General features: G+C 38.6%; 1 protein-coding gene across 2 annotated transcripts; it reads left to right on the top strand.

Annotated features, from left to right (window-relative positions):
• Window positions 1-100: 100 nt before the first annotated feature.
• On the top strand, window positions 101-15,075 carry rasgrp2 (RAS guanyl releasing protein 2 (calcium and DAG-regulated)). 2 transcript variants are annotated; one of them, XM_056262006.1, is made up of 17 exons: window positions 101-260; window positions 529-684; window positions 1,634-1,736; window positions 2,020-2,076; window positions 5,187-5,318; window positions 8,091-8,232; window positions 8,342-8,515; window positions 9,127-9,243; window positions 9,566-9,847; window positions 10,326-10,406; window positions 10,630-10,737; window positions 11,606-11,721; window positions 11,836-11,977; window positions 13,085-13,121; window positions 13,202-13,363; window positions 14,582-14,632; window positions 14,761-15,075. In XM_056262006.1, exons 2-16 carry the CDS (start codon window positions 615-617, stop codon window positions 14,626-14,628), a joined length of 1,770 nt encoding a protein of 589 aa, XP_056117981.1. In that variant the 5' UTR covers window positions 101-260; window positions 529-614; the 3' UTR covers window positions 14,629-14,632; window positions 14,761-15,075. The 2 variants fall into 2 exon arrangements, with proteins under 2 accessions (XP_056117981.1, XP_056117980.1); XM_056262005.1 differs by having other exon boundaries at window positions 14,573-14,632.
• The last annotated feature ends 454 nt before the right edge of the window (window positions 15,076-15,529 follow it).

Below are 15,529 nucleotides of genomic sequence, written 5' to 3'. Positions count from 1 at the left end.
CTTTTCTCTCACCCCTCCACCCATTTTTGGTGTGAAAAAGGAGTCGAAACATTATGAACAGGAAATGCGACAGCTGTAAGTTTCTCAACTGACAGGAAAGCATACAGGCAGTTGTACTCCGAGTGAACCTCAGTGAGGCCATCTGTGGTTTTCAGTACATGGGTCGAGAGAGGCCATCCTGAAACCCTGTGTTCATTAGCACTTCTGTTTTCAAATACCATCAGTGATCACTGTTGGACCTCTGATGCCAGATTCAACGGGTAAGTTCCTTTGAAAGTATTTCTAAGGCTTTTTTTTCTACTGTTGTCTGAGAACAGTTACCGGTACTATGGATCTTTGATTTTTCTTTTTCTTTTATGCACCTTGTTTTTCTCCGGATGAGTCTTGTTCGTTGTATTATCCATGTGTGACCAGGATTTGTGCGCTTTTGATGAAAATGAAAAACCAGTGACACCTCTCACATCTAAACCATTCTCTGCTTTATTGATTCTGTTTCCTTTGCCGCTCATGCCGTTGCCTCATTTTCAGACTGAAAAAGAGAGGGATCAAAGAGAGGAGTGGAAAATTAAGTGGGGGGGAAGGAGGGGCTGTGGAGAACAGTGAAGTAGAAAGGAATGGAGAGCGTTTCATCGGATCAGTCAGCCAGCGTGGATGAGCTGGTGGAAGCCTGCATCAAAGCCTTTGGTCAGTGCTCATATTTGCTTCTTCCTTCTCTTGTGTAAACAATCTGATCAGCCATTCGGAACAGCACTGGCTTTTTCAACTGTGTGCTTGTGTCTGTTTATTAATATTCCCTCCCACACTCTTCAATATTTCTCTGTAGCTATGGGGTCTTCGAGCAGGGACCCCCTATTACTATACAATAATCTTTTAGGGATGCACTGGAAAAAATGGTAACCTAAAAATGATAACATCTAAGTTAGAGGGATAGTTCACCCAGAAATAGAAATTCTGTCATCATTTACTGACCCTCATGTTGTTCCAAACCTGAATGAGTTTCTTTCTTCAGCTGAACACAAAATACGATTTTCTGAAGAATGATGGTACCCAAACAGTTGATGGACCCCATTGACTAAAATAATATGGAAGTAAATGGGGTCCATCAACTGTTTGGTTAAAGACATTCTTTGAAAAATTCTCTTTTGTGTTCAACAGAAGAAAGAAATTCCTACAGGTTTGGAACAACATGAGGGTGAGTAAATGATGACATAATTTACATTTTTGGGTGAACTAACCCTTTAACTGGTTTTATTCAAAACCAAAATATAATTTAATATTGCTGAATCAACCTAAATACATTAAGTTATACCAACAAAATATTTTTGTATGGGTTAAAACAAGTTAAAAACAGCTCTTTAAGGTGACAATTGCAGGTTACCACTTTACAGTGTGGTCTATAATAACTTGCATTTCACTTGATACATTTTAATGTGGGATGGACAAAGACCAATTTAGCTGAACTCTAGCTTTTAGACCTTTTGGTTGAATTTAGCTTAAAATGTTTGTTTCATTTAATGTATATTACATTTTTATAAGAGCAGAAATGTTCAAGCTATTAAATGAAAATCATTGGCTAATGGACTCATTTTAATTCATGTGCAAATCGCTGTCTGGTTTTCTGTCTTCCTCACAGACAATGAAGGCGTTCTGAAGGAGACGTTTCGTGTGCGAATGTTTCTCACCATGCATCCCTGGTTCCTGTCATCCAGTGACCTAGCCAAGAAACTCATGCACAAGTATCCTCCTTCCTAAGACCTGTCACATTATACTTTCTTAGAACTCTGCATTTCAAATAACTAGCATTAAAGTCAAATACCAAAAAAGAAATGCAACCCTTTGTACATTTAGTTTCCGATGTGACAGGCCGGCTTTTATGCTAGACATTTAGCACTTAGTACAGTCGGCCATGGGTTTGGTTTGTCATTTATAGAGAGGGCTGACAGCATCACAAACTGTTTCCATCACTCTCCTCACAGCTGATAATAGTAATGAAGTGGAGCTACCTTGACAGTATTACAGGTCTCAGGAACAGGACTGTTCTGCAAATCGCCAGTCTCAGATTTGTCATCTTGTCAAGTAGGTTAAAGACCCATTTGTTCACCTTGGGTTTTTTTTACATAGACAAAAGCTTAAAGTCCCCGTGAACCGGAAGTTGCAAACGACTTTTCTCCAGTGTTGTGACGTATTTCCGAGAGAAACGGAATACTAAATGAGGCAAAATGGTGGGCGTGGCTTTTTTCCCAACTAGCACCTGATTGGATCTAGAAAAGTAGGTGTTTTCATTCAGCCTGTCTACTGTCAGTTGGAGGGGCGTGATTATGGATGTTAAGAAGACGCCTAAACCGTGAAACCTACGTCATCAGGCAAGGTCCTCCAACGCAGAGGGGAGGGGAAATTTCAGATTTTGATTAAAGATTACGAAGCCAAAAAATTTTTTGGTGTGGATTGACTTGCATGGATGAATTGTTCACCACAAAACGATCAATTTAGGCAAACAAAGTAAGTATGGTCAATTTTGAATTCATGGGGACTTTAATAACTGTAAACTACATGGCGGCTAAAAGCGCAACACCCAAGGTTTGTCTATTTCAGTTACACCCAATGCTAACAAGTGCATGAAATCAAGTACAGCACTATCATTCAATAAACCTTTTTAGTAGAGTGGAGCGTACCTTTTCACTTCCAGTATCATACCCGTCTGAATGTAAATGGACTTTTCACACAGATCTTAACCCCATTATCATCTTTTAAAACCCGTGCCATTTTTGGAGTGGCTATGGCAAGCTAGCATTGAAAGCATGAGATCCCACCCTCACTTCAGAGCGTTTCCAAAAGCCACACCTTCAAAACACATGAATGCACACAGCAGAGTTTGCAAGTTTGCAAAGCGTCACGAGACAAGAGACGGCGATAAACTACCTCATGTCTCAAAGCACATAACATTACCATAATAATGAACATAAAAGAGCACTGACCTGTACCATCTGACTGCTGCAGATTCATTTCATTCGAACCAAATGCAATGATTGGACAAACATTTTATGGGCCATCCACAGACGATATAGCCTACATATAAATACATTTAGACCACTTAACTTTTAGTGATTGCTATAAGGATGTGAATTAGACATTCAGCCAGCATAACAAAAAATGTTTCTGGAACAAATCGCATACCCTGCCTTTAGCAAGCGGCGCTTTTAACCCTGTTATGTGAAACGTGTGAAAGGAGGAGGTGAGATTAGAACCTAATGTTTGGCAACCGACAACCAATCATAAACCGAACAGCGTTGGCTTCATTAAATAATTCATGGTATAGGCTACACTGCGGTCAGAAGCTTTCTCACGCTGTAAGTTGTTCGCTGTTCGCTGTTCGTTCCAGAGTTTGAGGGAAAACGCTTTGTGTAATTTTAGCAACACATTATTTGCTGTTTGATAACGTAGCAAAAGGCTAATCATATTAATTATCATTATGTACACGAGTCGTAGAGAGCGATACATAAACGCATTAATAATCATTCTGATACATCGACTTGTTGACGAACCTTTATGAGTGAGTGGAGGTGGGACTAATTTGCATATGGTTCTGCGAAGCAAGGGTGTAGAGTTACATTCATGCTATTTTAAGGCATGAATAATTTTTCCCACAGGAAAAAAACATATCAATATGCCATTTTGGTGATCAAAGATTGGGTTTAAACTTTAAGGGATAAAATTATTGAGGGCACTTTAAAAGTTTAAAATAAAGGCGGTAGAAAGCAGCGTTATTATTGAGTTTAATTAGTCATAGGTGTGTTTTGTATGGGTTTAAAGGTTACAATGCATTTACAGTTAAATAAGATAAAAGACATCTAATATAACCAAATTGTTAATTTTCATATTAAACATTGATAGACAATTATCACTAAATTTAGCTCTTTCGAATGACATTTTATATGAATTTAATTTAATTTATATGTAAAAACAAATATTTTGACATACTACATGTATGGTAGTATTTTATGTCATTATACCAATATGCACGACTTTTTCATCTGTGTTTACTGACGTTATGTTCCGAAGCAATTGCATTTTGTCAAAGAGAAGTGAACTTCGACTGATATCCCGTGCTCAGGAAATGGGGGGCAGTGAACAATGAAGCAACTCTTTTGCAGCTTCTCACGCATGACGCTGGAATCTAAAACCTTGATGCTCAAGTTTGAAAAAATATATTTATTTATTTTCCATTCCACTTCCACAGTTCCTCAGGGGACACGTTTTAGGGGCCACAAAACATGTTTTTGCTTTTTAAAATGTGAGACGCAAAGCAATGAAATCCAACCTATTTTAAAGGAGCTGTATGTAAGATTGTGGCCAAAATTGGTACTGCAATCACTTTCAAATTACTGTAGAGCGGTGTATCCCCTCCCCCTCCCCCCTGACTCGAGGTTGCCAGATAGGCTGCAGGATCCAGCAGGAACATAGGCTGCTACAAGGAGCTTTCAACTAGAGCAGAGCTGGCAACCCGGATGCCGAAACACTACTGACTTCGTGATTGGTAGATAGGTGAAGAGTGGGGCTTCAGGCCAAAACACAAGATGACAACATCAACATCAGTTGAGGGCTGCAACTTCACTTTTTAAATGACAATATCGTGGCCGTACTACTGTTGTCAGTGATATAATTATTTGAAATGAACATGATTTCTTAATGTCTACAGACACATCAGGGCCATTTTATGATTAATTGAAATACATTTCTTACATACAGCTCCTTTAACTTAAAACTTAAACATGCGATATGCAAGTGTGCACTGCTCACAGTGTGCGCACATCTGTCTTTCGCGTTTATACATATAAAAACAGTAAAGACGAGTTATGTGTGAATTGAACAGCCCCTTAAAGAGGACCTACTGCCTATTAATGCTAATGTTTTTGAAATTACATGCCAAAAGCATCTATGGCTGTGGTGTTTATGTGTCCAAATACTATTTGGCCATCTGGTGTATAATTCTTGTAAAGACGTGATGGTCTGTGTCATAAGGCAGCTGGGTTGGATCACAGAAGTGTATTGTGAATTCACATAAAACAGTTGAGGCAAGACTATTCACTGAAAATACTCGTCCTCCTGATGTCTTGCCCAGACCTATTTCATGCACAGCTACACTGTGTCATAGTTCTCTCTGTCTTCCGTCTCTTTTTCTCTGTCAGGTACTGGATATCTGAGTTCCCAGCTGAGTTTGACCTGAACCCCGCACTGGCTGAGCAGATCCGAGGTCTGAAAGAGCGACTGGAGCAGAATGGAGATGTGAGGCGTAGTCTGCTCATCGACATAGACAGCATGTGAGTCACAGGGGCACAGTATTCACCCAAAACGCTGCTCCTTTGATACGGAGGGCTGGAGAATATGGACTGAACATTACAAACAAGCAGCATGTCTGAGACACTCAAACAGCTGAGAAGTTATAGGTCAATGACAAATAAGAATGTCAAAGATGATGAAAAAGTATATATATATATATAGTATATATATATATATATATTAGGGTGCATCAAAAAACACAATTCTTGAATTTTGATATGGCTGGGTGCTAAAAGTGTTCCAATATATGTAGAAACAACACATGCAAAATATTTTTCCAGTACATGATGATTTAGGGGTGCCACCGTACATCTGTTTTTGTTGGATAAAGTGGTTAACAGTGCTCAATGGTCGCCATTGATATCTGAGGTAAACAATACTACAGGTCAAGAAATCTGAGGTGATCTTTCTGTTTGAGGTGATCTTTCTGTGTTGGGTATGTATTATTACATATTACTATCATATCTGGAATTGTATCTTTGTGTACTTATTTATCATAAGTCATTTAAGTCATATTTATAGGTATTTGGTGCTCATTACATCTAGCTATGTTAGCTAGCAACAGTTTGCTAACCACAGTTAGCTATCTATGTTAGCTAAGCTATTAAGCTTAACATCAACAGTATTCTAGAGTGGACAATGTCATATTCACAGTATAGAGGACTCATGTTTATTGAGAGTAGCATTGTAGTTGGTGGTAGACTTAGTCAATACTAACAACAAGCTGCGGAAAATCGCCCAGGCCAATCGCTCCAGTGAGACTACAGCGAAACAATTGGAGAAAATGGAGTGCAGACTTGATGCCACATTGCCGCTGTGGCCTCCAAATGTTGAAAAGCTGATTGATAACCCAGAAGACCTAGCTTTCTTGGCCAGCATGAAGAATGAGAGAGTGGCCACATTTGGTGTATTGGACAAAAAGCTGCAGCTCAAGAGGCGAGAGGAGCGTCAAGCTGCCGCAGCAGCCAGGCAGTCCCGCTGTGAAAAGGAGCTGGAGGAGATGACGGCAATGTCCAGCTTGGAGTCGGAGAGTGATGAGGAGACAGCGGAGGATACTAACACAGTCTATCCACCATCTGAGGGCGAACTATCCCACAAGCATAAGAAGACTGGAACAAACGTCTTCATTCCACATGACATCCTTAGCCGACCAAGTGTCGTGTCAATGGCTACAAGGTTGAAGATGTCACCAATGCAATAGGCTGCCTTCACACGTGGTCTTGTTGCAGAGTCAGGCGGTGAATGTACACATCTCTCTGCATCTTACGCAAATGCTGACGAGCAAGACGCCAAGTGCTGGAGACAATCAGTGAGGAACAGCACAAGCAGTGGACACCACCTCCATTGTGCACCCTACATTGGGACAGCAAGTTAACACAGATGCTCAGCAATGTGCGCCAGTTGGAGGAGCATCTTACAGTAGTGGTTGGAGATACAGAGCGGTTGAAACTGCTTGGTGTCCCAGCGTATAAGAAGCAGACCAATGAGGCATGTGGAATGATCATTGCCCGGTTGACATGCAAGTTGCTGCAGGACTGGTGCTGCACTGACCAGGTTGTCAACATGGCATTTGCCACCACTGCGTCAAACACCGGCCATCTCACAGCAGCCTGCATTGCCATACAGCTCTCACTGGGCTGACCACTGCTTTGGTCTAGTTGCCAGCACCACATTGGTGAGGTCCTCCTGAACCAGGTTTTCACAGTGAGGTCAATGTACGTGCAATGAACGTGGTCAATGACTGTGTCCCGAGCGTGGCATCAAGCTCACATCCGACTTCGTCGCAGTGGCAAGGAAGGAGCAGAATGTGAAGGAAAGAATGTGCTGCAGGCAGTTGAACATGACCGCAACATACAGCCAAACCTTCGCCACTGCAAACGCAAGCCAATCCCTGAATAGGACGGTTACTCTTGGGTGGCGGGTGGGGAGACATATCTGGGGGAGACGCACTGGTTAGGTTCAGAGTTCAGGTTCCATTTCCTCTCTCTTTGTCCCTGGTGATGTTGCTCAGTGGAGCAGACTCTGGCACAGACTGAGCAATTAAGTTTAAAGTTTGGTTAGTGTCAGCTCTTACCATTAGGCCCTGTTAGTTGCCAGTGAGTTAGCCACTAGACATCCATCCGACATCCATCACTGCTGCACAAAATTCAGGGTAAGGCCACGTGAACATGTCCCATTGACCTCCATTCATTTTGTCTATAGGACAAATGAATGGAGAATCTTGAAAGTTGAATTCTGAGAAATGCCCAAGTTGCCCAAATGGCAAACAAACAACTTTTACTTTTATAACCCTATAGAATATGTTACTGTATAAAAGTTCACTGTACTCAACATGTACACTGTACATTCCCAGGTCAACCTTTTGGCAATTAGACTAAAAATTGAAATTTCGCCAAAGTTCATGTGTTAGGTGGCACCCCTAAATCTCAATGGAATTCCTCAAAACTTTGCAAAAGTCATTTTTATGTTAATTGGAACAAAATGCAATGCAAGCCAAATTGATATTTTGAAATTAAAATTTCCCATTCAAATTTGATGCACCCTAATATATATATATATATATATATATATATATATATATATATATATATATATATATATATATATATATATATATATATATATATTAAAATCTACTTAAATATCAAATCAATATAAATCACTAATCCAAACTATAGCCAACATGATATATTGGCATACTGGCGAAAGAACAGAAATACAATGATACAATGTCTTGTTTGTTTTCCCTGTAGCCCATCATACGAATGGCGACGTCAACTAGATGAGACTGTCCAGAAGAAACGCAAGACCTCACTTCTTTTTGACCACCTTGATGCTTCCACCCTGGCTGAACACCTTACGTATATGGAGTACAAATCGTTTTGCAAAATTCTAGTAAGTCTCTTAATTTATAGATGCAGTATTAATCATATGTTTGTGCTTGTAATAGCATGACCTCAAGTCTTATTTCATATTGCAAATAAAAAAATCGGTTCCCCCTCAGTTCCAGGACTACCACAGTTTCGTGATGCACGGCTGCACGGTGGATAATCCTATTCTGGAGCGTTTTATTACTCTATTTAACAGTGTTTCCCAGTGGATCCAGATCATGGTTCTCAGTAAGCCTACAGCTCAGCAGAGAGCCACTGTCATCAGTGAATTCATCAAAGTGGCCCAGGTTAATCCAACTCGCTTGCTTGCTTATATTTAAAGACATGTAATCTGTTTACAGCGGGATCCAAAAGTCTAAGACCTCATGGAAGATCTGTGATTCAGAATCTAATTTAACTGAAAACAAACAGAATGTTTAGTTTTAGGATTTTAACATTTATATATGTGTGTGTGATCATGTGATCTATAGAAAAGGGAAAAGGTCAGATGTTTTTGTTAGTGCGGCTGTCAGTCTAAATTCATGGTAATTTTTTTTTCCAATTTTATGATGATAAAAAATAAAATGATTAAATTATAAAATGCAAAATAGAACTGATGGTCTCAGATTTTTGGACCCCACTGTTTTTATAAGGTCTGGTCTTATAGTTGGTGTGTGTGTGTGCGTGCGTATGTCTGTGTGTGTGTGGGTGGGGGGGTTCAGGTATACCCTACTTTATCGGGACAAAATGCTCACTCAAAGATGTCAATATCTCTTGTCGGGAAATTCTTTTGGTTCTCATGAGGAAAACCGCTTATAAAGGGTTAGGGGATATAATGTACCGCTTGTACAGTATAAAAATCATTATGTCTATGGAATGTTCTCATAAAACATAAAATTGCATGTGTGTGTGTGCACAGAAGTTACTGCAGCTGCAGAACTTTAACACACTGATGGCTGTAGTGGGTGGACTCAGCAACAGCTCCATTGCTAGACTCAAAGATACCCAGGCGCTCATCGGCAGCGAGACGAGCAAGGTAAGGACTGCCAGAGAGCAGCTTTTATCAACACACCTCCAATACTGGCGAGAAAAACAAACAGCTGAAACACTCCAAATCTGGCAATGGGAGATAAGATTCTTAAGTTCCACTTTGCTTTAGGTGGCTTGAGTGCCATTTTCATACTCTCTGCCAGATTGCACAGAAATATCAATACTCAAGTCAAGTGCTCTGTTATCAGGCAACCAAACATGAGCAGAAATATCTTTTACCCATGAACCAACCTCTGAAATCCCCTTTCCTCATATTTCGGCTGCAGCGACCTTCACCCTAACTGATGACCTCCTCTGTGTTTAATCAGGTGTTTGATGGATTGGTGGAGCTGGTCACTTCCTCTGGAAACTACAGTCGCTACCGTCAGCGATTCTCTGAATGTTCGGGATTCCGCTTCCCCATCCTCGGGGTGCATTTGAAGGACCTGATTGCTGTCCATGTTGCCCTGCCTGATTGGTTTGACCCAGAGAAGACTAGGGTCAACCTAACCAAGACCCATCAATTGTATGCCATCCTGGAAGAGCTGGCGCTCATTCAGAGCACTCCACCCAATATAGAAGCCAATTCAGACCTGCTGAATCTGCTTATAGTGAGTCTATTACGGGTGGGACGGGGTTGCTGTAATCAAAATCCAGTAATGGCCAAGCTGAATTTTCAGCATCATTACTCTAGTCTTCAGTATCACATGATCCTTCAGAAATCATATGCCGATATGGTGTTCAAGAAATATTTCTTATTATTATCAATGTTGGAAATGGTTGTGCTGCCTAATATTTTTTTATGAAAACCGCAAAACTTTATTTCAGAACTCTTTGATTAATAGAAAGTTAAAAAGAACATCATTTATTTTAAATGTTTATATATATTTTTTTAAAGAAATAAGTATAAATAAATCATGACAGAATTTGTACTTTTGAGTTAAATATTTCTTTTAAATATAAACATTTTCAGTGAATTGATATTTAAGCAGGAAACATTGAGGTTGATACAGCCTTTGAACGATTTGTCAAACCTATATCAGTTCTCAATTATTGTTCATCATTTGCATTTCTTCTGTACCTGTCTAGGTGTCTTTGGACCAGTACCACTCAGAGGACGAGATATATCAGCTATCTTTACAGAGAGAGCCTCGCAGTATCAAACTATCAGTGAGTCACACCAACTGCTCAGATAGCAAATCAGTGGCCACCATGAGGTAGAACCACCAATTACAACCACTCATGGCACAATTTGACAGATTAATTTTTCCATATTGCTTGCATAATCCACTTACGTAGACTTCATGCAACGGACGGCAGTCATTTATCCATATCTACTGGTGCCTTATTTCCACTTGCTAAGTGAATACACCATTGATTTCTGGCTTCTTAGACTTCCAGCTCAAAGTCACAGTCTCCCCTAATAGAAGAGTGGGCATCTTCAGTCAAACCCAAAGCAGATCCAGCGATTATCAACAAGCACATTGAAAAAATGGTGGAGGTATGTGACATGCACTACTTTCAATTAATTTATTATAAATCTCAGATAAACTGATTGCACAGAATATAGTTTTGGAATAGTATAAGGATAAAGTAAAGTGAGCCAGTCTTTATCACAAAATGAATGCAATAATGAGCTGTGTAAAACTAGCACAAACTAACTATGTTGGATATTGGTTACCAGTTATAAAGTTTGCGTCATTATATATTATTTTATATCTGATATATATATATACTATGTGTTCGATAAAACAGTATTGTTGTACTGTATCACAGTGACTCCTTCTGTTGATTACATCAACAGGTGGCGAATAGTGACTTTCTTTCATTCACTCAGCTGATTCAAAAACACTAATTCAGTAAGGAACGAAATAAGTGACTGACGTTATGAGTGAGTCATTGAATCAGTCACTCAACCAATTTGTTCAAAAACACTGATTAATGCAAAATGAAACAAGTGACTTACCTTATGAGTGAGTCATTGAATCATTCACTCAACCAATTCATTTAAAACAGATGTATTCAAACATAAAAAGATAAAATAAAGTGATTGACCTTTTGATTGAGTCGTTGAATCATTCACTCAACCGATTTGTTCAAAAACATTGATTCATTCAGGAACATAAGTGGGAAACTTTCAAACTGTTCATTCTTATTTTTGTTTTGGAAATTTTTTCATTTGGTGGAGCAAAAATAACTGCTAATTTTGTCTCTGAAATGTAAGTTACACTGTATTAACTTTATATTTATAGAATGGCTGAATAAAAGAAAGATCACACTATTGCAAACATTTGACAAGTATTCCAGAGAGCTGTGTACTAAAGGATTTTGCGGTGAAAAAGAACTAATCGAAGATGTCTTATTTTCAGTCAGTGTTCCAAAATTTTGACACGGATGGCGATGGCAACATTTCCCAAGAAGAGTTTGAGATCATCAGGAGCAATTTCCCTTACCTCGGCAAGTTTGATGAACTGGACCAAAACCAGTGGGTTTATCAAGACATCTGTCCAGTTTATCTAGAGGAATTGTTTCCCCTCATTTGTCAAAGTCTCCAGTACAGTAAAGGTCCCATCTTTCTCTTTTTCATTTTCTCTCCCAGGGACTTTAAAATTAGCAGAGAGGAGATGATTGAGTACTTCACAAAGGCGAGCTCCTTACAGAACTGTAAGATGGGTTTTGTTCACACTTTTACAGAGACGAGCAGCGTCAAGCCTTCATTTTGTCGGCACTGCTCTCGCTTGGTGAGTACACATTTTATTTATGGCTCAAACTCTTTATCTTCATCTCCAACGTGATGACAACCCACACATAAGAGGAAATAAGATCTTTTCAGTGTCATGAGAAACAGACATCCAGATCTGTATTTATTTCAAAAAGCACAGATGTACATAATGCCTATTTTATTATCACTCACTCATAAGCCAGATTGTATTTATGGCTTGCATTTGTTCATATTTGTCTCTGCTGTCAGAAGTTTATGGTGCCTGTGCTGTTTTCGCTCAGTGTGCAGCAGTGTGTTTTAGGGTGTGTCTGCGGGAAAGATGTTGTTGTGTTCACAGTCGGTACTTGGGTGTAGATAGTAACCACTTCCTATTTTCTAATTTCCTGTCGAGATCCACCCCAGAACAGAACCTGTTTTCAAAAGAACATGTTCTTTTTTTTGAACCAGCATTTTTTTAAATGTTCAGTGAATGTAATTTAACATGTCATTAAATTAAAGGTATATTTGTCTTCATTCAAATATTTACATATAAAGAAATAAGCAGTATTTCTGAAAAATGTAACATTATGTCAACTCACATGACATATAGAATATGTCATATCATTAGAGCAATGAAACAAGAACTAACTGTATTTTAATTTGGTAGAAAACTAAATTAAATATACTATATACACTAGCTTTCAAAAGTTTGGGGTTAGTAAGGGGTCAGTTTTTGTATAGAAATTAATACTTTTATTCAGCAAGGATGCACAAAATTGATCAAAAATGAATGTTGTACAAATAAATGCAGCCTTGGTGAGCATAAGATACTTCTTTTAAAAAGATTTTTTAATTCTTATAAACCCCAAACTTTTGAACTGTATTGTTAGATTATTAATTTCTTAAATGTTACACTCAAATCAACATGTCTGGATTTCTATACATCCAATTATGAATAAAAAATATTAATATAGTTACAACTCAAAGCGTCTTACAATGTCAACTGACTCACTGGATAGAACAAAATGTTTACAAACTGTGTTATATACCTCATTTTAATGAACTGAAGCACCCAAAATCCATTTCAAACTGACTTTTTTCCATGTTTTTCTTATGTGAGTTATTTTATATATGCTAATTCTTGCAGATATGGGGATTTTTCAAACAGCGATGCAAATGCAAAGGTATGAGACCAATTGAACTGTGTGTGTTTTTATGTGCGTGTGTGTGTGTGGCATTGTGACCCTCCTCTAATTTTTTTCAGTGTGTGGGGTGAGCTGTCATAAAGACTGTTGTAGTCGTTTGGCCATTGAGTGTCGCAAGCGGGTACAGAGCGTCAGTTGTCACAATGACGTTTCCTTTAAGGCCACGCGCTCATTCAGCTTTCCGCCTCCCACCAGCACAGAGCAGATAGCAGAGTCCCCAGGTAAATACAGTATATAGGCTATATATATATATATATATACATACATATATACAAAGTTCTGTCATGAAACTCTAGATGGCACAGGCTGATAGGTCCTGAACTCAATTTGTTTGCACACAAATCATTATCTACATCTACGTTATCTACATCTACGTTCTACATCGTTATCTACATAGCGCTTGCTGTTCAAATACTTAGCATTGTTTGCTGTTAGCAGTCTGCAGCGCGCTTTCAGAAACACTCCACCTTCCCCAGCTCCACCTGTATAGATCTGCTAAGGGATTATTTCATGTATGTTATATGTGCAGCAGCAGTGTGTCATGTACAGTATGGCAGTAGCAAGTCTCGGTACTTGCTCTGCAGCAGCAGCAGCAATAATCAGCATACAGTAGTGTCCAAAAGTGAAAAGTGATTCCTCCAGCCTATAGGAAAATTGACATCGTCACCCTTTATTCAAATATTATTTAAGATTTGTTAAAGACTTTGTATGCATATTGCGTTGTGCTTGGAGTCAATTGTTTTATTTGTGACAACGCAATGGTTGGGCAGGCTGTCATACAAAGAAATTATAAATACATGCAAAAACAAGAGAGAACCAACGAAATATTAGTAACTGATCATGTTGTAGTCAACGCATGCTTTTTTCCTGGGAGCAAATAATTTCCAAAACATTTTTGTGAGATATATATATACCTTAACCAAGTTAAATTATTTTTAAAATCAAAATGTGACTCGTATTTTTATTTACAAAGAACATATGTATTCTACTTACAAATAAAATAATCAACAATATATTACTGTAAACGTGCATACCCGCAACTAAATTCACTTAAAATTAAAAAATATTTTACTGTAAAGGTCCATGTATTGTCAAGCTAAATATAAATTCAGTGTGATTGAAAAAACACATTTGTAATTCAATTTAAAAAATGCAACAACAAAAAAAAAGCATTTCCATTAGTGGTCTTTACCCAGTAGAAACCAGATCCTGTCTAGTGTACCGTACTATTTATCTTTTGAAGAATAAACGATGATAGTAACTTGCAGTGACTTTCAAGCTTCTCTCTCTCTCTCTCTCTCTCTCTCTCTCTCTCTCTCTCTCTCTCTCTCTCTCTCTCTCTCTCTCTCTCTCTCTCTCTCTCTCTCTCTCTCTCTCTCTCTCTCTCTCTCTCTCTCTCTCTCTCTCTCTCGCTCTCTGTACCTCCACAGTCATCACAGACGGCTCTCAGGAGGAACAGGATGAGGTTTTTGATGTCCACCTTTGATGAGGTAAGAAAAGAAGATGCATATTGCAAATACATTCACCTCGTGGTTGAGAGCTTTTTCATTAAGTCTTTCTCATAAGAGAAATCCATCAACTGGCATTAGATACGTTCCTCTCCTCTCTATTTCCATAGGAACATCCTGGAGCAAATCCATAAGCAACCGCAGCAGCAGAGAGCGAGCAGCACTATTCTCCAAAGCAGCGTGTGTTTGTTCATGCGTTTGTTGTCCAATGTGATCCATTCTCTTGAATTCTCATTCTGTGATTTCTCATGGGTTGTTACTCAGAAAATAGTACATGGTTTTCAAATAAATCAGAAAAAAGAACTACTGTTAAGTTGCAACATTTTTGAAGAGGTCATATATTTAATTTTTTCCCCCTGCAGTTTCCTGAGCTTATCATGGAGGTAAAGGTTTTTTAGTAACACAAGACATGCTGTGGCGTGATTGGAATGGGACAAAAAAAAAAAAAAAAAACTAGCACATCACACTTCACAATTCACTTTACAGAATAGTACAAAGTGTTTTTTCTGTACCACTTAATATATATATATAGGCTATATATATAGGCAATATATATATATATATATATTATATACATGCATATATACAGGATGTGATCATCTGACACTGCGCATAAGTGAGAATTGTATTATAATCGAGAATACTATTTAAATTGGAATTCATGTAACTGCATGATTTCATTGATATCTTTAATTCTCATGATATGAATTATGAAGAGAGGACAAGGTCAAATGAATGACGTGTTGCAGACACCATTGTACCTTGGCCATCTCTCATCACAGGCTTTAATTTCACACCAACAGAAGGCGCTGTTGTTCTAAATTGAGAGACTGATATGACAAGATCTTGTGCTGCCTCATTTGCGTTCTGTTTTTATGT

Source organism: Rhinichthys klamathensis, unplaced genomic scaffold (assembly GCF_029890125.1).
Source record: "Rhinichthys klamathensis goyatoka isolate OS25496 unplaced genomic scaffold, OSU_Roscu_1.1 h1tg000191l_1, whole genome shotgun sequence".
NCBI lineage: Eukaryota > Metazoa > Chordata > Actinopteri > Cypriniformes > Leuciscidae > Rhinichthys > Rhinichthys klamathensis.
This window is presented reverse-complemented; position numbering and strand designations above follow the sequence as displayed.

What these genes read in the sequence shown, in the direction of transcription:
- rasgrp2 (XM_056262005.1), top strand. Translation starts at nt 615, where the DNA reads ATGGAGAGCGTTTCATCGGATCAGTCAGCCAGCGTGGATGAGCTGGTG. An exon ending in GTCGGCACTGCTCTCGCTTG is followed by an intron (nt 11,978 to 13,084) that starts GTGAGTACACAT and finishes TAATTCTTGCAG; the next exon opens with ATATGGGGATTTTTCAAACA. An exon ending in ACAGCGATGCAAATGCAAAG is followed by an intron (nt 13,122 to 13,201) that starts GTATGAGACCAA and finishes AATTTTTTTCAG; the next exon opens with TGTGTGGGGTGAGCTGTCAT.